At 40.6% G+C, this 23,173-nt stretch overlaps 1 protein-coding gene across 1 annotated transcript in view; it reads right to left on the bottom strand.

Moving 5' to 3' along the window:
- The window catches only part of SLC1A3 (solute carrier family 1 member 3), a 79,647-nt gene that overhangs the window by 6,490 nt on the left and 49,984 nt on the right, over positions 1-23,173 (bottom strand). Inside the window, exons 4-8 of the mRNA XM_058717588.1 lie at positions 11,159-11,363; positions 8,266-8,308; positions 4,786-5,078; positions 1,824-2,057; positions 1,050-1,244 (exon numbers count right to left, since the gene is read on the bottom strand). Of these exons, the coding sequence (XP_058573571.1) occupies positions 1,050-1,244; positions 1,824-2,057; positions 4,786-5,078; positions 8,266-8,308; positions 11,159-11,363 (970 nt within the window). The remainder of the gene's footprint in view (positions 1-1,049; positions 1,245-1,823; positions 2,058-4,785; positions 5,079-8,265; positions 8,309-11,158; positions 11,364-23,173) is intronic.

Genomic DNA, 23,173 nt, shown 5'->3' with positions numbered 1-23,173 from the left:
CATTTGTAAGATAGTTTTTATAATGAAAAGTGAAAAAAACTATTTTGATATCCAAGACAAATTGCTGATAATAATTCACACACGCACGCGCGTGCACACACACACACACACACACACTGAAGAGGAGGGTCTGATCTGATTGTGAGTCTCTCTTGCAGTGACTTATTGGTCTGTTGTGCATAACTGACTGTCAATGAGTAAAAATGGGGGATTACAATCACATATGCAAGTGGATATGCATGGGCTAGTGCCAGAAGAATATAAAAGAAATTAGCAAGCCACAGTGGTTGCCTCTGGAGAAGGAAACTAAAAAATTAGGGGAAGGTGTGGAAAGGAAAATTACCTTTCACCAGATACCTCAAATGTAATAGTTAAAAAATAGTCCACGGAAATAAAATTCTCAATCTATTTGTCCATGTGGCCTCTCCTCTATTTTATAGTGCCTAAAAATTAACCCAAGAGAAAATGTTAATCCAGTTTTTCAAGTGTATTTTTTTTAATACTGTCAGTAAAAGCTAACGCATTTTAATGCTATTTAAAACTGCAGTATAATCTGCATTTTTAAAAAAGAAATATCCATGCTATGTATTCTGTAGATTTTAAAAGAGTTAGATGTTTTATCGATGGTACATTGATAAATAAATCAATCCAGTGGCAAGCAGTATGCATGGTATGATTCCATTAATTACAAAAAAGTGTGTGTGTGTGTGTGTGTGTGTGTGGGTCTAGGCACTAGAAATGGTTTTTGTACCCCAAACATTAACAGTGGTCACCTATGGAAAGATGGGGGGGTGATAGTGGCAGGTAAGTTACACTTCTTACTATCTACATTTCTATATTATTAGAATTTCATTATTAATAAATGTGTACATCTGTAATTTAAAAAAACTAATAAAAATATCTAAATATCAAAAGTAAAGCTATTGCCACAAATCCCAACCTCCGGTTTATGTATGATCTGCTTTCCAACAAGTTTCTTTATCCAATCCCTGATCACCGTCTCATCATGTAGAGTCATAAGCAAATGTTGTGTAGAACTTTCCTCATACCTGATTGTAATAATCTGTCCAAAGTTCAGCTCAAAGTTGTTAACTTGAGCGATGAAAATGGCAGCCAAAGCCTCATAGAGTGCAGTTCCATCCATGTTAATGGTTGCCCCCACTGGGAGCACAAATCTGGTGACTCGTTTGTCCACACCATTGTTCTCTTCCAAGCACTTGAAGGTGATGGGTAGGGTAGCAGAACTGAGAATGGTAAAAAAAAAAAAAAAAAAAAAAGGTGTGTCAGCTGATCGTCCAGATGGTTTAGACCATGACCCTGTGTTTGGTACTTTGGACAGAGTTCCTTCCTCTCCCATGTCCTAATTTAAAGGGAACTAAGTCAGCACTTGTATAAATAGGGGATTAGGGTTAGCAACAGTGTGGGTCCCCTCACTGGGTTATTTGCAGCTCTCCTGCTCCTGGGTTCTTCTGTGAGGCATCACTTGTGATTATCCCCTATCCTCATGGCCTGTGCCGAGTGACTCTGCCATCTTTCCCTCAGGCAAAGGTCAACTGGAGGAGAGAGATGACAGTGGGCAGGAAGGGAATAGCTGATATGTTTGTCTCCCCAAAGGAGAGCCAACCATTCCCTCAATCCCAACTAGGTCTGATTAGCACCTGAGTGAAAACGCCAATTCATATGCCTGGAAGTGTAAAACCCAGAACCGCACCCCCTGCCCACCCCCCCACCCCCCCCCCCCCTGCCCTCCAGGGTTCTGGATTAAAGTTAAGTTTGAGCTACATTTCTTGATAGGAATAAGCCACACATATATCCATACATACCTGGACGAGGTTCCTAGAGCTGTGATGAGTGCCTGCAGCAACCCTCCAATAAAAACCCAAGGGTTTTTCCGAGTTACCAAGAAGTAGAGGAGGGGCAGGACAATGACTGCGTGAATGAGCAGGCCGACGATGACCGTCACCGTGTACATGGCAAGCTGCCCCCCAATCACTCCCATGTCTTCCATCTCAACAATTTTCCCTGCAATCAGGAAGAGGATGCCCAGAGGGGCGTACCTATGTAGAAGCAACATACGCACAGTCGGAAGCCTGATCTCCAATGAGCTATTCCAAAGAAACTACCACATGACAAGAAAACGTGAGGGTTATTTCCACGCTTTTTGTGCCCAGGAGACTATTAGAACTTGCAGAAACTGTGAACTTCTTTTCTTTAAAATTTATTTATTTATTTTTGAGAGAGAGAGAGAGAGAGAAAGGGGGGGAGACATGGCATGAGTGGGGGAGAGGCAGAGAGAGAGACAGGGAGACATAGAATCAAAAGCAGGCTCCAGGCTCTGAGCTGTCAGCACGGAGCTGGATGTGGGGCTCCAACTCACGGACCGGGAGATCAGGACCTGAGCTGAAATTGGATGCTCAAATGACTGAGCCACCCAGGCGCCCCTTTTCTTTTCTTTTTTAAATATAAATTTAAATATAAATAGCGCATAATCAGGCTTTCCTTTCAGAATTTCGCTAGGCCACAATTTTTTTTTTCTCCTTAGCCTATGATAAAAGACAGGTACAGAGGTTTTGTGGGGTTTTTATTGTTTTTTGTTTTTTGGTTTTTTTCTCCCCTCTTTTTCTAGATCATTCTCCTTTCACCTCATCTAAGTCACTTTTGTGGTCCTCAGATGCCACCCAACTCCCCCTGCCTTTTGTTCTCTTTCTAAGAGAACACCTCACCCTGCACAGCCAGAATCCACTGAACCAATATCCAGACTTTGGGAGGGTTTCCCACATCAGAGCCTGCGTTCCAACTTAAAGCAAGACACACAATGACATTTCAGTGTTTTAGATTTGCAGTCATCTCTCTTAATCGAAGTCCGTTTTTATTACTGTTTCCCCATATTACATACCACTTACACTATCACTCAGTATTAGTCTTCAAATCAGCTTTTAAATAAATTTACTGAGTAAATTTCATGTTATAGTGGCAATGGAAAACTAGTACCATTTCCCACAGATCGAAGGCAACCATATAATCAATCCAAAGCTATTCAAATTAACAATGTGCATGCAGGTACCGCCACGATCAGGTTACAGATGTTCTAGTTAAGTAGTTGTCACCCACCCGCTGCTACTGACATTTGTGATCTTCCCCTGTAGCCTGGCAAGAATGAACAAACGAGACACAAAACAACTTGTATGTATAGCAACCCCTATTGCATCAAGATCCCTCTGCCCTGCTTTCAACTCCCTTTGATGTATGCAGTGAACTCCGCCCAAACTCACGTTACCAAAAACAGAGGGGCCAATCACCCTGAAGGAGAAGGGTCTGCTGGGAACTGTGGAGGTCTTATTTCAAGTTGAAAAATACAATGCTTCTTTTAAACGTCCTTTAAAAACACAGGCCAGGAAATTATAAGAGTACCTGTTTTCAGAAATGTAATAACTCAAGGCTGAATGTGCAGGCAAATGTACAGCTAGAAAAGCTACATGTGAGGTTCATTCAGCAGCCTTGAATGGGCTTCTTTCATAAAAGAGGTGAAAGGTGGAGGCATTTTCATAATATGAAGATAAATGTCCACTTTCAGCTCTGCCAGGATTTCAAAGGAGGGGCCCCAGGATTTCAATCAAGGGCTCCTGTGGAGACCACATTCTGATCAGTCTTCGTGCCCAAGTTCACATCCACCTCGTACAAGCTCCTGAAAAATGGATTTCTCTGGGCTTTGGAGGCAATAAAGACAAAGGATATTTTTAATCATGTTGGGGAGGGCTTTTCTTAGAAATGGATACCTCCATCCCTCCAGTGCCAAGAAGGAGTCTGGATTAAAAATAAAAGCCAAAGGGAAAGTAACCCCTACATGAGGCCTAAACCAATCAAATGGTTCTCTCCCAGCTGGCGAGAATTTACTTTCCAAGGTCAATGTTCCTTTGCAGATTTAGTGTTTTCATTTGTACCCTACTCTCAACTTTATTTGAAGGAAGTTTTGTTATAAACTGTGGATTGGCATTCTATAATGCTTCCCATGAGTCCTTCAGGCGGTCCACCAAATTGCCATTTGATGTCTCTTTCTTAGGGCTGAAACGGAGGAGAGGCAATCTCACTTTTCTGAAGGTCAAGGGGCCTCTGTGTTTGCTTTTCCCTCCACTGGGAATGCTCTTCCCCTGGCACTTTGAATGGCTAGCTTCTCCTAGTCAGTCAGATCTTAGCAACAAAGTCACCTCCTCAGAGGCCTTTGTGCACCATCTAAACCATCCAAGGCAAATTTTATGCTTCTTCCCCAGTTGCCTTTTATCATATCAGATCACACAAAAGAAAATCTGCTGTTTTATTTATTTTTTCACAGTATTTGTTACTAAAGCACATGGTGGATTTGTGTGTTTATTTTCTATGTCCCTTAAAAGAATACAAGCTCTAGGACATCCTCGTCTGTTTTCTTCATTGCTATGTCCAGAGTACCTGGCATTATATGCTTGGCATATAGTAGACACTTAATGAACATATATTGAATAGATATAGACTAAATAGATATAAAATGAAGGAATGAGGAATGGGATCCCATCAGCACCGGACTGAAGAAGTAGACACCTTTCAAAAACAAGGAAGCAAACTTATTAAGAGAGGCTTGCAGACAGGTTCAAGGCCACTACAGGCCCAGAAAATCATTGATTTTCTTGTGTTTACCCACGTGGAATTGTTGCAATTGGCTATCCTGCCTGGTGGCATCTTCCTCAGTACAGAACACATGTTGATGGTAATAAGCATCTGGATACAGCATATGTAGCCAATGGAAATACGTACCACATTATCACTGCTACCAATCTCATGATGGCTTCGTTAAGAGAATCAAAGAACTCTCTCAGGGCTTGCCCCTGCTCTTTCATGTTTCCAATCACAAATCCAAAGCACATGGAGAAGACAACTAGTCCAAGGGCATTGACCCCATTCACAGACCCTGGAACTGGGACCAGCTCCTCTGTGATCCTTGTAAGAGTCTCCATGGCCTCCGACACATTGTTTATCACGGCGCTCACGAGTGTTTCATTGGACTGGATGGGCACTTTAAAGCTTCTCTTCTCATAGTTGGTTTTAAACTTTAAAAGAAAAGGCACAACAGGGATTAAAGGCGATTTTTGTTTTCTGTTTTTAACTTTTCTGTTGTCCAAATTTTCTATAATCATATACAATACCTTGCATTCAGAGAATAGTGTTATAGAAGGTATCTATCATCTATCCATCTAATCTGTGACGAACCCCTACCAGTTCCTCAGCACAGACAGACACACACGCACTCAAATATAAAGCATATCTTAACAGGAAGGAGGTATCTGGCTGAAGACGTTGAAGTAGGGGTTTTTTTTTTTTTGAAACCCTAATAAAATGACTATAATGGGCTTTTAAGAACTATAAATCCAAACATTCACAATAGTCCCTTTACTGTCTATAGGATCATGCTATGAGATCATGGACAAATCACTGAACATCCTTCAGCTCATGTTCTGCAGCTGTGAAACAGAAAGAACTGTGGTGGTTCTACCTCACAGGGTTGTTGTGATGATCAAATTAAGCAGAATATATGAGAACATCTTGTAAATTTTAAAGTACTACACTACTATTGGCTAATGGTGCTCAATAACAAAACCCTTTAGGGACTAGACTTAGCTGGGGATTTCATTGAATAGTAAAATTTTTAAATCCCATATGCACCCCAATGTTTATAGCAGCATTATTTACAATAGCCAAATTATAAAAGCAGTCCATATGACTGTTTACTGATGAACGGATAAAGAAGATGCGGGGTACATATATACAATGGAATATTACTCAACCATAAAAAGAATGAAATCTTGCTATTTGCAACAACATGGATGGAGCTAGAGGGTATAATGCTAGGTGACATAAGTCAGTCAGAGAAAGACAAATACCATATGATTTTATTCATATGTGGAATTTAAGAAACAAAATAAATGAACAAAGGGAAAAGAGAGAGAGAGAAACCAAGAGACAGACTCTTAACTATGGAGAACAAACTGATGGTTACCAGAGGGGAGGTAGGTGGGAGGATGGATTAAATAGGTGATGGGAATTAAAGAGAGAATTTATCATGATGAGCATTGAATAATGTATAGAATTGTTGAATCACTATATTGTATACCTGAAACTAATAAACACTGTATGTTAACTAAACTGGAATTAATTTAAAAACTTAACAAAATTTAAAACAATTTAAAAATTCCCCAACAAAGGTCTTCTAGGCACTTTTGATAATATTATTCTTAAGAATAGATGTTTCATTAATAGCTGAGGATGACACCCTAACTCTCAGGTCAACAAAGGAATTTCTCTTCGTATTCAAGATATGGTGTTTTCCCAATAGCTTCTGCATAGATGCCCCAGACAGAAGATGTGAGCATATGATTGTGACCATATAAAACAATTAAGCCCATCCATCTATGATTTTAATGAGAGCAGAATTCCTGGCCTTTGTGTTGATGGTAGTCAAGGATCAGGGAGAGTAATAATGTATGGATGTTGACTGTTTCTCACAGCTGTACATGAAGCGCTGGGCCATTTCTCTACCAAGAGTGAATGGGACACTTTTTTGTCCAATAGGAAACCACTATTCTCAAACAAGGACAGCCAGCTGTCAATACTGTGGACACATCTCTGAACAACCAGTGATACTGCTTGTAATTCTAAGTAACAAAGAAACTGGCCCTTTTTGGTGTCCTATTCCCGTCAACTCTCAAATCTCTATTTCATCAGGATGCTTATGCATTTTATGGATTGTCTAGGGTAGATTTCCAATCCTGGTTAGCCTTTCCTAAGCCTCCAACTCTTTCCCCTTAGACACAGTTTGTAGCCTACAGAAATAGCAACCTCGTTTGCATTCTGGCCTAAGACAAATAGATCTGGGAAGATACTTTTGCTTCCTTTTCAAAATCCTGTAAATGCAATCCCAAACCAAATACAATAAATCTGCTTAAGTCTGCACTTTCCTGGTGCTGCTAGAAATCAGCATTTTTGATGTTGTCCAGTGCCAGCTGACTAACTGGAATAGTCAGCCCCATGGTGCTGGGGTTGGCTTGTTGGATTGAAAGGGGTTTATTATTTATGGTTATTGTTGGTTTTGAATACAGAAAGTTCGATTTGGGCTTCTTAAACTTTTTTTTTAAAGAAAGGATTCTGTTTGAATGTTGCAGCGTGTGCACACATTACCTATTAAAAATAGTCAACAAAAATTTTAAAAAGTGGGGGGACAAAGGGTGACTTGTATGTGTAAAATTTAGTCCTCCATGAGGCTGGGGTTTTATTTTGTTTGTTTTACAGATAGGGTTAGGGAATTACAACTAGGGTCAAGTAACACCATCTGGAGAAATGTTTTGGAACTATTATTTAACCCAGAATGTCTAAGTGTTTTCCTTTTAATGTTTTGGGCCACAAAGCTTTTTTTATTCAGGTGAAGTTAGAATGAACTTTAATCCCTAGCAGCAAAGTATATTTGTATCCACAACACAGACAGCCAAGAACTGTTTGGATATGGGCGAAAAGGAAAAGGAACTGGACCTCACTATAGCCTCCAGGGAGGTGTCTCAAACCTTTCCAGGAAGCAGAATGTAGGAGCAGAAAGAGGATAGAATTTGGAGTCAGCACAGTAGGTTTGGATTCTGGATCTACCATTTATTACTTGTAAGATCTTGTGCCTATTAGACAATCCTGAATTATCATAGACGAGTTTCCTCATCAATGAAATGAAGACAATGATACCCATCATATTCATGTGAGGACTGAATATAACATTAGTGCTTGGCACATAGAATCCATAAGGCTCTTAGGAGACTTTAAAAAAAACAACCCATTCACTTTTTACATTAAACCCAGAAACTTGAATAATCTCTCTAATGTTTAAAGCAAATTGTAAATGTATCTTCTACTAGAATTTGTTTGCTTGGTGGGCTTTTGTGTGTGGAATGTGGGGACAAGAAGAGGGAGGGAGTCTCCTGATTGGCCTTTTTAACAATTAACAGAGACTCGATGAGCTATTCCTATGCGACACATTTAGTACCTGGTAACTAATAAGCCTTTAGTACAGGGTAAGACCTCCCCACACCCTACAAATCCCCCAGAAAACCCTAGTGCTTTCCATCTGGTTGGCAAAAGAGTGTTTCTTACTGCAGAGAAATGGAAAAAAAATAAAACAAAATGGTTAAGGAGGTCCCACTCTGTTTGGTATGCCAAAGAGGAATTTCAAAAGCGAATTAGTGGCTATAGAGTGTTTACCTGTTTAAAGCAGGCTTCCACCAGATTTGGAGGGAACATATTCCTGCAAAGAAAATAATGGTCACTTGAAAAAGTTCTCAAATAATAAGTTTGTTTCTTAAACACTTTTTCATTGTGTCTAAGGTAAAGATTGTATTGAACTAAGTAGCATATGGGAAAAAAAGAAAGGTGTTGGTGGATTTTATGTCTTGTAATGGGACATATGGTCATCCTTAAGTGGGGCCCATGTAGTTCATATTTTCCAGGGAAATCTCAAATTCAACTCCTCTGTCCTTTTGTCAGACAATGGGATTTTTCACTTCATCATTGTATCTTCAAATCCCGCTCCCAGGAAGAACCAAAGTGAGAATGGAAACAGCTTTGGCTACACATGTTCTGGTAAACTGAGGTATTATTGAATAGTGGCCATTTTGGTTTTGTGCCATGTGTCCAGGGACTGAATGTTCTGAATCATATGCCATGGCCAGACTGTGGAATTTTGTTCTCTACAGAGTCCTCCCAAAGGCCCTCTGGGGGATGGGATATTTACTTTGAATTACTGGAGCTTCTGAGGCTCCTTGGTAACCAACAGGGAGACGGCCCACAAAACTTAAACTTGTGGTACATGTGGCAAAGTTTGTCACTTTCTCAGAGCAGTGTTTGAGTTCACGGTAGAGTTCAAGGGACAACAATCTAGCTGGAGAGTCTCTAACCAGCTGTGTGACCTTGGCCAAGTCACTGCACCTATTCAGGTTTTAGTTGATTTATCTGTTGAAGAGGAGACTGGATTAAACTGTAATTAGGACTCCAAGGTTGAAGACTGTGGGAGGAGACATGGCCCAGGCAGTTGCAGAGCCCGAGATCCCAGCAGTTGTGTGCTATCAAAGTCATATTTTAAGGTTAAAAACTCTAGTCCCTTTCTTCTTACTGCCTAGACCATCCTATTTGCTTTTCCTTCCTATCTATGCTCTGTGAGTCTGTTTTTATAAATCTTGATAGAAATGTGGGTTCGGGAGATTTCAGGAAAAATGCTCAAGCCAAGTGACTGGGTGGGGATAGGTTAGTCATACACAGGCCTACCAGTGGGGCGGGCAAGGAGAGGCAGAAACACACAGCATTCAGATGGATCAACCAGAATTGGGATGACAAGATCCCAATTCTTTAAACAAGGAGTAGAAATTATACAGAAAGAGAATATAATAAAATACTCCTAACCTACCTAATGGTAAAGTTCGTGAAAAAATGGTGAAAAGCCTTAATTAATTTTCTGAACTAAATAAAATCATAGCTATCAGGTAACAACTTGGTATAAAATAATGTTATATAGGGTGGCTTCTTACCTTCAGATAATTGTGATTAACTCCTAAAAAGGGCTTTTAAGAAGAGGATCTATAGGGCTGGGTTGTTCTCTCAAACAGATGGTACAAAGTCATTCATGGTAGAAATTCAGAAGTGCTGCTGAAGACAGCCTTTGTTGCTCAAATCTCTGCTAAATCTACCTGCCACAGAGCCATCCCTTGAGATGGCATGTGAAATCAAGTGCCTAGGAAGACTTTCTTTCAGATGATCAACGGGCGACCCTTTGGGGTAGGCATCTAGGATTGGCAAACCAGTCGCTTTGTAAGAAAGTTGTATAGTAGGGAGGAAAGGGCCAGGTTTGGGGAGGATAGGTTGGGAAGGCTACATGGTGGAGGAATGCCAAGCAGGTGGGAAATATAGAGGCCTGTGCTGGGGTATCTTCCATTTGTCTTTCTAGACCCACACTCCATCCTGCTCTGTACTCTGGGAGTCTGGCCCCTTGGGTTGTAGCACGTGGGCTCTCTTGCCTTCCGGCTTCCTTTTGGGTTTGTACAGTGGGATGTGCCAACAGATGACAGGGTAGTGGACATGGAAGTGGATATGCACATTCTTCAGCTCTCTCTTTGACAGGTTGGGCAGCAGTGCTCTCCCTCTAAATTAGAGCTATTATTCTTGTCACAGAGCCTTTTCCCAAGACCACAGCTCTTCCTGAATTCCTCTCTTTGCCCCTCAGAGCTGGGGTGGCAACAAAACACCTTCCTATTGCCTTCAGTCCCCTGGTGCCTTACCACCCCTTGTAGGCTCCCTTAACCCTGTCTGTACCTTTGCAAAGCCCTCTCAGGGATCCTTTTGAATATGCAATATGCTTCCAGCCAGGATCTGACTGATGCAAGCGAAGGTGTGTAGAGAGAACAAACAGGAAGGTGTCAGGATCAAACCTTGGTTTACTTCACAGTTCTGTGTGAGATGACTCTGCCATCAAGTCCCTTTCAAGAATCAGATAAGACTCATTTGCAATCGGTGTATGGTTTGTATACAAAACAATGCCAAAGAAGCCACCCTTTAATCTTTTCTTGCTGCTCTGCCAAATCCTTTCTTCATAAATGGTATAAAAGGAAAACCTTAGAACAAGTATGACCAGATGATCTTTAAAGTCCCTTCTGGACAGAAATTGTTGTGTATAATGGATGATGATACAGATGACAAATTCTAAATTAGAAGAGTCCAATCCACAGGCTATACTTGAACACAAGCTAACCTTAAACAGCAAAACTGGAAAAAAGTAGGGTAAGGCTTATTAATATTCCAAGGTAAGCAGCACAGCTGAAAGGAGAAACGAGTGATCAGAGAACAGAGTGATCAGTGATCAGTGAATCCTCAAAACAGGGCACTCAAAATCTATATCCTCTCTCTGTTCTTCTCACCTCTTTCCCACTAGATCAGAAAATAAAAATTTACTTTAATTTCTATTAGAAAGAAGTAAAGATGTGACCTTCATTGCAAAGCCCAGCAAGGCTGGTTCAGTTAGACACCTGTTTTGTGGTTTGATTAGCTCCCCCAAATGAGGGGTTGGGTGGTCAAAACATACCCAAAGGATGGGCTTGCAAGGACGTACCTGATCAGGTCCAGGAAGGCGTCTGCAGCTGTCACTTGTACAATTTTGCCTTCTCTGTGCATATTTTCCTTTGTGCCTTTCCCGGGGTGGATGATGATGACAATGATTATGCCAATCACCACGGCAATGATGGTCGTAGTCATGTAATAGACTACAGCTCGCATTCCCATCTTCCCTGACGCCTTACTATCTAGGGCCGCCATTCCTGGTGAAGGCAAACAGAAGGAGATTTTCAGGAAGTCAGTCCAAGGAATTCTCCAGTGGAGGGTAACGGGAACGGTATTTCCTTCTACAACCCCCTACCCTCATTCCACCCGGCAATGGGATTTTACATAAGTTATGAGAACTTGGCATCATTTTTAGTCAAGGCATCATAAAAGGTGAAAAAAAAAAAGCGCCATAGAATAGCTAGTCATCAGCTGTGTCAGCAAACACCTGATCACCCTTTTTTTGCCTCAAGAGTTGATTTCACATGGCTCTCTAATAATATGAAAGGGACATTAAATTGTCTCCTACGTTATTACTGGATGGGGAGGCTATGAGTGTACATAGCGAGTAGCGTGTGTGTATCTGTAGATGAAGAGTTACTTAGAACAATTTTCTGGCAGGATAACTTGAGCATATTTCAACTCACTGTGGTGTCTCGCAAGGATTAACTGGCACTAAATATTCTTCCAAGAATTATTATTTTATATAAGTACTTGGGAGCTCTTTTTTGATGTCTTTATGCAAAATTGAAGCCATTATTCTGATCACCTACTAACTTAGCTTCAACTTGCATTTAAATTAGACATTATGTTATAAAGCCAAAGTTCTCAAACAGTTTCTCTGTGGTTTCATTTCATTTCATCTCATCAAAATTACAAAAAAAAAATTTTTTTTTTATTTTGGTAGGGTTCTTCTCATGTTTCCACCTCATCCCCTGGGCATGGAGTACCTCATCTCATGTTAAACATCTTCACCCCTTTGTTTTCAGGACATTCTTCAAAGTCTACCTCAGGCGAGGTGTTATCCTAGGTAAAAAAGGAGGCGTGACTTTCAAGATTTCCCTTACTACTCTAGCAAATGGAACACATCTTAATGCCTGTTGGATGGAAAAAAATTGGAAATGATACAAACCCCTCAGAAGATTAGATTATAATAATATGAGCTCTTCTGTTTCATTAGTTATTTCCCCACTTTTCTTCTTTCTTTCCCCTCCTGAATCGCACTAAAACTCTAAAATCCAATTATAGTACAATCCAATTATAATGAATTGGGCCTATTTTCTTTACTATTTAAAATTGTGTTTTTATAAATTGTACTAAAAGGTTATACTGTATCCCAATGATCAGTTTCAGATTCTAATAGTGGTTCAATCTTTAGGTAGTGACCCTGTTCATACCAACATATTTAGAGTAAGGTAAAGTATTGGAAAAAATAGTATCCACAGTTGCCAGATAACTGGCTGGGTTTGCCCAAAAAAACATGATAGAATGGTAATGAGCTGATGTGGGAATTGAGGCCAGAGCTTTCAATTTATAATTTCATTTGTATTTGAACCCTGTCGTTCATAATAAACACTTATTATCATGCTTATGATACGTTCTTATTTTTAACAACAACCTGTAACACAGATTTAAAAACACTTAAGTGACTGTCTCAGGTCTTAGTTAACAACAAATAAAATGGAGTGGGAACTTGAACTTTGCTTTTATGTAAATAATCTTCCTGTACTTTCTGCTCTGAGAAAACCACTTGCAGCTCCCACGAACAGCAAGGCCAACTTTGGCTTTAATGCATGATTTTAACTTCTCCTCCCCACGCATTTCAAGACACCCAGGGCTGAGTATCCATTTATTGAGATGATGCCACTTCAACACTTTCGCCAACCTTCAAAATGGGCCAATCTGTTCTCAAAGTGTCCCGTCCCACCATTTTCATCCTCAGGTCTGAATCACATCTCAAATATTTTGGCTTCCTGTGCCTGAAATAATTTCTCTCAGAAGGGGCCTGCTCTCTTGCCCATTATAGCCTGAGCTTGTCACCACTGAAGCCTGAAATTCTTCTGCAGCAAGTGGTGTGGGCACAATAGGCCGGATATCTCTGCTAGGGGGTACCAGGCAGCAGTGTTTTCTTCCTCTGAGATGCTTTCTTTCCCTCTTGCCTTCTATTCTGTAGTGCTGTTCCGTTCTCACGCCAACGCTTCTCTGACGTTCCTGCCCACTATTCCCGACCTATAGCTATTCAGAGAGAGCGCTAAGTGGTCAAGGCAGAGCACTGGAAACCAAAGTGGCAAACAAAGGAGGGGGCTTAAATCTCCCTCCCTCCCACCATGGGGTAGGGGTTGAAGTTATCCCGGAATCCACAGCTACAAGGCTATCAACTCAAAGAAATGAGTATTATTTATAGGATTTTTTTTTAATTTAAAAATGAAAACCAATGTAAAAGTATTTTCTCCATACTTTTAAATTCTGAAATAGCTGAAAACAACCACCAAGGCATTTTTTTAGCAGTGAGCCCAGAAGGAGAATTCACAGTCAAATGAGAGGCCTCACCCACCTCTGTATATTGGCCCTTTTCCTTTGAAAGAGGATAAAGCAGCAGCTGCTATTATTTCAGCCAAGGAAAGAGGGTTGTGTATGTGTTGGGGTGAGGGGAGTGTCTTCATTAGCCGATTCTCCAGGTAGGTCCTTTCCGAAAAGGGGGCTTGGCCTTCCCACCTCTGCCCCTGGTCCTCCATCTCCTCCTTACCACCCACCAGCCCTGACCATTCCCCTTCCCCTGAGACAGGCTTGTAAAACTAAAGGGGACTGGGGACAAGGCCACACACCGTCAGGAGGGCAAAAGCAGGACGGATGTGGACAGTGTGCCACATGCAGGGAATAGCCCCGATACTGGTGGAACCAGGAAAATGGAGGACGAGCTCTGGAAGACAAAACCCAATATGGGCAGTGTCACTCTTTCTCTCCCTTACCCAAACTCTGTGACCATCTCTGTTCCCCAGCCTCCTGAAATCTGAGACAAAGCTCTACATCAGAGACTATACACACATGTCAGATCATCTGGGGGCAAGGGTAAAGTACTAAATCACTTTGTAGAAAAGGAAACTCTGGCAGGAAGTGCCCTACATGTTTGGAAAGGGAAAGTTTTAACTGAACCTTGTCACTTCAAAATATGTGGAAGTAAAAGGCACCAGGGCAAGGGAGACAGGAGGTCACTCGGGTATGTAGGTACTGATGGGACTGTGTTACAACAACTATGCGTTTGTCTAAACATACATTTGAGAAACACATTCCTGAGCAAGTAGTAAAGATACTGATCTCAACTGGTCTCTTTTTCTTCATTAGAGCTGGGTTTAGCAAAATCAGACCCATTCAAGACATCTTTACATCTTTATTATGAATGGCAATTCTGCCATCAGAATTGAGACCTTCTTGAAACCCAAGAAATACTATATCGTACAATTGCTACAAGCACCATGACTGGTGTTCTTATGATAAAGACGTGTTTGTTATGTTTATATGCTTTATATATTTTGAATTAACTTTGGTGCTAATTCACTAACTTACTCACAAAACCCCACCCCCAATCAATGGCAGATATTCATCTAATTTCATATCAACTCTATGTTGTAGATGTTGTTGATATCATTCTGAAGGTAAAGATACAGGAGGTCAGAGAAGTTAAGTAACTTGTCCAGTGTTGCATAGCTAGTAAATGGCAGTAGCAGAATTCGAACCCACACTCCCAAGGGATCACTCTTTCCACTATACCTCTCTTCTTATGGACAAGCTAGGAGTCACCCACATTTCGTTTGCTTGTTATCCATGCTAGCTTTCTCTAACTCTCTTGCATCTGGGTTCAATGTTGAGATGAGCCAACTGGCTGGAGGAAAATTCTGTGGAGGTAGGTAACTGTGGAGACACTCTGGCACGTTACTCGGCATTCCCTACCTTAAGAGGAAGTGGGTGACACTGGTCACGGAAGGACTAGCTAGAGAATTAATCAATTAGTACACATTTCTCACCATTCCTAGAAAAGCAGCCAAGAGCATGTTCTAATGGAATGTAAAGGGTCATGGATACTTGCTGGCTGTGGGTATGTGAATCTTATTTTCCTTTCTAAAAACCAACCCATCAAGAATCAGCCATCAAGATAGCAATCCATTGACCATTTCTGCCTATTACATGTTCACCAATGAGGTAAGCATCTAAAAGGGATCAAACGAGGGGCTCCTGGGTGGCTCAGTCAGTTGGGGGTCCTACTCTTGATTTCGGCTCTGGTTGTGATATCACGGTTCAGTTCGTGAGTTTGAGCCCCGCACTGCACTCTGCACTGATGGCTCAGGGCCTGTTTGGGATTCTCTCTCACCTCTCTCTCTGCCCCTCCTCCTGCTTGAGCTCTCTCTCAAAATAAATAAATGAACACTTAAAAAAATAAAAGAGATCAAATAAGATGTTTTTTAGAATGTAGAAGATTAAGACTTTGCTTCAGATACCTGAGTATTTTAGGCAGCAGTCACTTTGAACAGAGAGGAAGGAAGAAAAGAGTTTCTTAATGCAAATAGGTAAATACGCATTTACCTCTTTGTTTATAAAGACAGTCTTTGGTAATCAGTTAACATTAACATGCACCAAATTCATGGTTTTGGGGGATCGAGGGGGGAGGGAGTGTTTCATAAATATGTATGTGGAACTCTATACGTCTATGTTGTAAATTAGATTTCTTTTGGTATATTATTTGGTATGACTTCTTGGATGAATGAAGTATGTATAAAGCCAAGTATAAAGGATAACATATAAATAATGTCAATTCTCAAGGCTCTATTATTTGCATGGATTTTATTCTCCCATCTGCTAAAAATCTGTGTCTTATCCATTCATGTGTCTTTTTATACTGCCCCCAATAACTCCTGTCTCTGCTTTTAAAAACTGAAATTTAAGGAAGAAGACTTCTGTGATGAATTGTCTTACTACTCATTCTCATGGTGTTTCATTGTTCTTCCAGGGCTGCTGGATCAGGCCCAGAAAGAACGGAAGAGGCTGGGGGATGGTAAGTGCTGATTCAGGAATATTGTCTGTTTCAGTTTTTATTTTATTTTAGATGCACTCCTTCTCCACAGTGGGCTTCTCAAATACTCATCTAATGAAAGCCGCCTGTTCTCCATCCTCCAAGAATTTCAAAATGGGCACACTTACAACAAGGAAACCAAGGATGAGCTCCAGCATGTACCATAGTCATTAGACTAAAGGTGATGAATTGTTAATAAGAAAGTTAAATTCTAAGAGCACAATATACTTCATATTTATAGATTGAAAAATGATCTCTTGTGTCATAAAGCAGCCACCCACTGCTGGAGCAGGGGCACACTGGAACCCTCTGAAAGGAGAGTGAGCAAAAGGGTCCAAAAGCTCAGAGGAAAGGCAGGGAGGAGGTTGGCAGGGGCGGGGAGTAAGGATAAAGTAAATCATTTTAAATCTAAAACTATGTTAAATTTTTCTTCCCTAAAGTATTTCCTTCTGGCCCCTTTACAGACTAGTTTGTTGAAAAAAAAAAAGTAAAGTTCTACGATTCTATAGGTTCTGGGACAAAAGAATCTTTAAAGAATCTTTAAAAAGTAAAAAGTTAAAGGTAAAGTTCTACGATTCTACAGGTTCTGGGACAAAGAATCTTTAAAAGAATCTTTAAAAAGTTTTTTTTTTTTCCAATAAAAGCTTAGAAAAGGTTGGTAATGATTGTATCACAATTTTTGAATCACAACCAGTAAGTAAACAATAGTTCAAACTGCTTAAGGCCAACTTCAGGTATTTTGGAAACATATTCTTTTTTAAAAAAAAATTATAGTTCAGTGATTAAGAGTTTAGGCTTTCACGTGAGAAGACCTGGATTTCACTTCTGGCTCTGGTAGCATATGACCTCTGTAAGCCTCTGTAAGCCTCAGTTTCCTCAACTGTAGTATGGGAATAACGAAAGCTCCCTTACTGGGTTTTCATTGGCATTAAAGGGACTTCCATATTGAAAGCACTTAGCATAGTGCCTGGCACATAGTAAGGACTCAACAAATGTTAGCTGCTATTATTAATTAAGCTTATAAGTAATAAGCAATCTATTCCCTAAGTATTATTTGCCCTCTCTAAGTCTCTATTTCATCTAGACAAGAAGCTAATAATATTTGTAAAATTTGCAAGCTTAGGGAAAACTTATATAAAGAATCCAGACAAAGCAGCTTCTTGATAAGTGCTAGTTATGATCATTATGTGTCTTTCTCTACAAGAATTTTAGTACCAAGAAGGCAGAACCATCTGTTTTATTCACTGATGTAGCCTCAGTGCCTAGAACAGTGCCTGCACCGGAAGGTATCCCATAAATACTCGAATAATCATTCTTATCACCGTTATTGTTGTTATGCAGGGTAGCGGCCACACACATTTTTTTTTTTTTTTAACATTTAGGTTAGGTTACTGTGACTTACAAGTACTGAAGTTGCTTTTTGTTTAAAATACTCTGTAATTCTGATTCATCAATTTTAGTTTCTCTTCCCCCAACTAATCCAAAATAGTGAGGTTCATTCTATCTTGAAGAGGGAGAGACAGATCTGGTGGGGAAAGAGTGGCTGAGTGTTACCTGGGAGCTTCATTTCCAGAACTGGGGGGTCATTCACAGCAAGGTGTCCCTGGGATAGTCAGGAAGGTGGAAGGCTGGCACACCTCTACTATTCACTACCAGGAGCACCCTTCCTCTTTCCCTTCCTCTCCCACTCCTATATAATTTTCCATCTTTTACTAACATGATGCAGTCTTGCAGATGAGCCTAGATAAGTAACTGCTGAAGTCTTATCTGTCCACATGTTAACAGAACAACGAGTGAATAAGTGAAAACATAAACATAGAAAAGGGAACGGAAGAGAGAGATGGGGTCTGACAAGTGCTAATGATGCAGGTCATGAAATCAATTCAGTGGGTTATGACTAGTATTTTTTTCCAATAGTGAAAGAGGACAGAATAGAAAATATTAAAGGTGTCGCCTGTGATAAAGTTAAGTATTATTTTGTGGATCTTTTTTCAGCTGTGTGTGTGTGTGTGTGTGTGGCCAGGTCCCAATATAAAATTCATTTGTATCTTTTCTTCCTGTTTTTTTGAAGGGGGCACCCAAATAGGAATAGATTTGTATTTTATTTGTAGGTTCTAGTAAAAAAAAAAAAAAAAAAAAAGTAGCTTCCAAACATTGGTAGATGCCCCCATTCAGTTAATAGTAGACGTTTAAAAAAGGAGTCAGGACTCCATCATTGTCATCTTCACTTCCTATGACCTTGGGCTGCCCACAGCACCCAAAAATGTATGTCATCTTGCTAGTGGAGACGAAGGAGACAAGGGTGCTGATCTCTAACATACGGTCAGTTGAAATGAACAGAAATTCTGCAGATGTTGTTAAGAAGGGGACATTTTTGAGAAGAGATTTAGCTTCATGCAACTTTGAGCAAAGAGGCATTTACTTTCATCGGTGATTCTTAGTGAAGAAGAGTCAAACCACCTCTATAAGCAGCTGAGAACAATTTTGTGAAATTCACAGTCAAGTAAATCACAAGTATCTTCCCAGGGGTTTCCACCTTGGCCAAAGTTTCCTTCCCATGTAGCTGTTCATAATATCACAAAACTTCATATTTCATTCACCTATAATACCACTTCATTTTATGAGGTTATATTGCATGAGAATGACAAGGAAGCTTCTTTACAAATTTATTGCTTGTGATGGCATATAATTTGTCAGGCAAATTGATTTTTAATTCGACCCTTAAAACTGTCAACAAAAGTCTTTCTTCGAGTTCTACAGTTTACTAGTAAAATGAAGCGTGGAAAGGCAAAAGGGAAATGTTCTATTCTGAAAGATGGGTAAAGAGTAAACTCAAAGGAACAGACAATATTATTTAGTGGAAGAAAAAGTCACACAAATCACCTTTTATCCCCAGTCTTCTAGGACAAAGCAGCCATCCCTTTCCTCTGGCTATAGTCATCCTCTGAAAATGAACTTTCAAACGGGGAAGCAGTGAGGGGAAACTGAGACCCAGCTTTCACTGCTGCTACCTCCAATATCAAAGGCCTTCCAGTGGCCTCCTTGACCTCTGGTTGGGAATACTTCTCCTGGAGTATTCCTCTGAGTGGTCAAGGTTGCTCTTCTCTACACTAGTCTTAACCATCCATCAGACTCTCATTATAGCCTAGCACAGCCCTGTGATCATTCCAGTGACACGGTCTGCCGGGGAACCTGCCATGGGGACTTCCTCTCTCTCTCAGCAAGGTTTCAAGAAAACCTCTGAAGAGCCAGCTCTGAGATTCACTTCTCACAGGCCCACAAGCTGCCGGCACAAGACCCACTGAAAGGTGATTTAGATACCCATTTACCCTTCACATTAGCCCATCCTTTGCTCACGATATTGGAATGTGCTGCACAATATGCTTTTCTGAAGAGGAACCAGGGAGTAATTCATCTTCTTTATGTGTGCTAAGCAGAGCAAGAGGGAGAGGCGAGCAGGACCCATGATGAGCTGGGGAGTAGTGATTAGTAACAGCTGACAGCCTCAGACCAAGACCCTTTCTTTGGTTACCTCATTGTAACATCCGAGCACAAAGGAATGATTGTCTTCTCGCCAAGATTTAGAAACCCAGGACCACAGAAAATAGCAGCTAAAAGAAAAAGCGTGGGTTGGGCCATGGAGACAAGGGGCTGATCAGACCAACTCCTGGCTATACCTGTGAAGCTTGGCTTTGAAAAGAAACCTCTATCATGTACCAAGATGTGCCAACATGCAGTCAGCCATCAACAGCACCCACCAGGGCCACCTATGTGACCAGGGAAAGTAGGTGACTTCCCTCACAGTAGAAAGAGTGTGTGGAGAGCAGCAAATTACTTCAGCTTAATGACAGGAAGTTCTTTGAGGGCCAGAGCTCCAGCCCCTTCTGCCTTTTCCCCAAAAGAATCATGATTTACAACCAATCACTAGATGAGTAGCTTGCAATTTCCAAAGCAGCCTCTTTACTTTGAATTACTGGCTGTGGAAAAGACCTTTATGTCCTGTGTCCCATGCGACTTTCTTCGGAAGATGATGGTCAAGACAGCATGTTTCCCTGCTGGCAGAATGCTGAGTGGGACTAAATTCCACAACTGGGCCAGACTCGTTCAAAGTTAATCAAAAGGCATCTCAAGCTGACTGCAGAACATGTCAGACTCAAGGGGTTCCCTTTCTTCCCACGGAAGGCCTGTCCCTCACAGAAGAAAAGGAATTGAAAGCCGCATGGAAATTGAAAGCAACATATGGACATTAAAAACCAGTTCGACCTGGCCCAGCTTCCCAGAACAGTTGAGGCAGGAGTGTGTCTCCACCCGCTGAAATGAGGTTGGGAAGCAGCAGAGATTCCTGGGGCCAAAGGAGCCATACCCACGGTTGCAACTCGACATCCATCCCATTCCTTGCCATCAAAAGATTCTGGAATCATCACCACTCTGAGAACTTGGAAATGGACCGAGGTTAAGTTTGTTTATTGAAACTGAAATGAACATATTCTAAAAAGATACATTTCTTATATATAAAAAAAGAAATAATTAAGAATAAAATGTGTTCACTTTAGCTATTCTCAAAATTAAATCTAGGATGTAGGACCTTATATACTATATACAAGAATAAATTTTCAAAAATTTCAGTCCATGTTCTGGCCAGTTAAAAGAATGTGACAGTTAAGTCTTTGGGGACAGAGCTGGGGTTGAACGGAGAAGGAAGAGAAAATTATGGAGACAAGGGGTTGAGAGAATGACAGAAGGAGAGAAGAGAGAAAGACGAGAAGGGAGACCACCAAGCAGAGAAGCATGGGATGGAGAAAAAGTTCAGTAGGTGCTTTATCTCAGTCAGCATATTTCTTGGGCAGTGGCCAACACATCCCTTTTCATTTCTGATTAATTTTCTCAGCATTTAAAACTTCATCAGTTGTTCTTATCTAATCTATAAAGGAATAGTCGCACCCAAGGAGGGGGAGATTATGCTCCTGGCTACCTGACCTAAACAATAAAGCAGTATCACTTCACCCAGTGAAAAAGACTGTGGCAAACTCTAGAATGGGTTGGCTTCCCTTACATCTGCCTTAAGTATAGTAAGAGAACAGTCTCTCCTTGAAACAGGAAAAGCTGCATTTTTGCCCCCAGGGCCAAGGGCGACAATGGAACTGAATTATTCCTGATATATTCCACCAGCAGTGGTGCAAGACTTTTGCAGCTTTTCCCTTCTACAAAAGGGAGTTGTTTCTGCATATTCTACCTTAGTTTTGCAACCTTTGTACATAGTTTCTGTGTGCTTCTCAGTTTCATATTTTGATGTTTTTTAAAGAGGTATTTAGAAATTCCCACATGTTCTCCAAAGAAAATTAGGGGCAGCCCCTTCCATCTAACTCCACTTATCCTGAATAGTCTTCAGGGATATCCAGGAGGGTGCAGAGACAGGGAGTGGAGATGGTGTGTGGTTGATTTGACACTGATGTTGCATGGATTGGATTGTAAAAATTATTCTTTAACTTGGAAAATGAGGATAGGGTGGGTAACAATGCCGTTGCCAGTGTTTGGAAAAAACAACTACTGGATGGGTCATTGAGTAAAATCTGGTAACATTAGATGGCAAAAAACAAAAACAAACGAACAAAAAACACAGAGAGAGGGGAGAGTGAACTGGCAACATTGTTAAAAAGGGGGATGAGATAAAATATTTATAAATAAGGTAAGCGAAAGCAAAGTGAAAAACTGAATTCAATATGGGAAGTCTGGGTGGCTCAATTGGTTAAGCACCCAACTCCTGATTTTGGCTCAGGTCATGATCTCACAGTTTGTGATTTCAAGCCCCATGTTGGGCTCTGCTTGGACAGTGTGGAGACTGTTTGCGATTCTCTCTCTTTCTCTCTCTCTCTCCCACTGCCTCTCTCCCACCCTCCCTCTCAAAATAAATAAATAAACTTAAAAAAAAAAAGCTGAATTCAAATGAATGATTTCAAATGAATGATTCAAATAGCTACCATGGCCCCATCGCAAATAATGGAAAGAGGTAGCAATGCAGTGAAGTTATAGTAAGGATAGTAAGGATATAGTAAGGATAACTTGATCTCACCACCAGGACCATGGTGATCATGCCTGAAAGACCAAGACCTGAGCTGAGGTCAAGAGTTGGATGCTTAACTGACTGAGCCACCCATGCACCCCATCTTGCTTCTTTTAAAAGTGGCTATAGTCATTGCTTCTACAATTAAAAAAAAATTTCACTTATTCATGCATTTATTCAACTTTTATGAAGGACCTTCTCAATACTCTGGCCAAAGACATGATTGATAGGTTCCTCATGCATTTTAGTGGACGTAAAATTTTAAAATATATTTTTGTGAAACAGCCCTGAACAAGTAAAATGCATAAATTATCCAGCAGAATGATTTGGAATGGAATTGGGAGGAAAACGGGGAAATCTGTTGGTACGTATTAGAAGAAAATGGTTGTAATAAACTCCGGAGTTTGTTTGCTTTGAATCCTGGCTCCATCACTTGTGACTGGTCAAGATATGTAACCTATCAGTGTCTTAGTAAATGAAGGATAATAATGGTATTTACTTCCCAGGGTCATTCCAAGGAATAAATGAGTTTGATGTACGATGCCTTAGAAAGATATCTGACACATATAAGTTAGCCACGATGATGACGACGCATATGTTTTTGTTTTATAAAAATATTTTTAACTCTGAAGGGTTCCTTGGAACATGACTATAAAATGTGAGAACTCCATCAGTAAAATCAGACCCCATCCTGCTAGGCACCTGCTAAGTGCTTTATCTCATTAAATCCTCCCAAGCCCACAAGGTTAATAATGGTCATAATAATGGTCAACCCCATTTACAGATTAGGACACAGGGAGGTTAAATCTCTTGCTCAGGATCACACAGTTAGTAAAAGTGGCATTGCTGGCATGTGAACTCAAGTTTCCTTGCCTCCAGAACTCCCTGTTTAATCCCTACAT

The sequence above is a fragment of the Neofelis nebulosa genome, chromosome 1 (assembly GCF_028018385.1).
Source record: "Neofelis nebulosa isolate mNeoNeb1 chromosome 1, mNeoNeb1.pri, whole genome shotgun sequence".
Lineage (NCBI taxonomy): Eukaryota > Metazoa > Chordata > Mammalia > Carnivora > Felidae > Neofelis > Neofelis nebulosa.
Note: the sequence above shows the minus strand (reverse complement) of the source record. Positions and strands in the feature narration are given on the sequence as shown.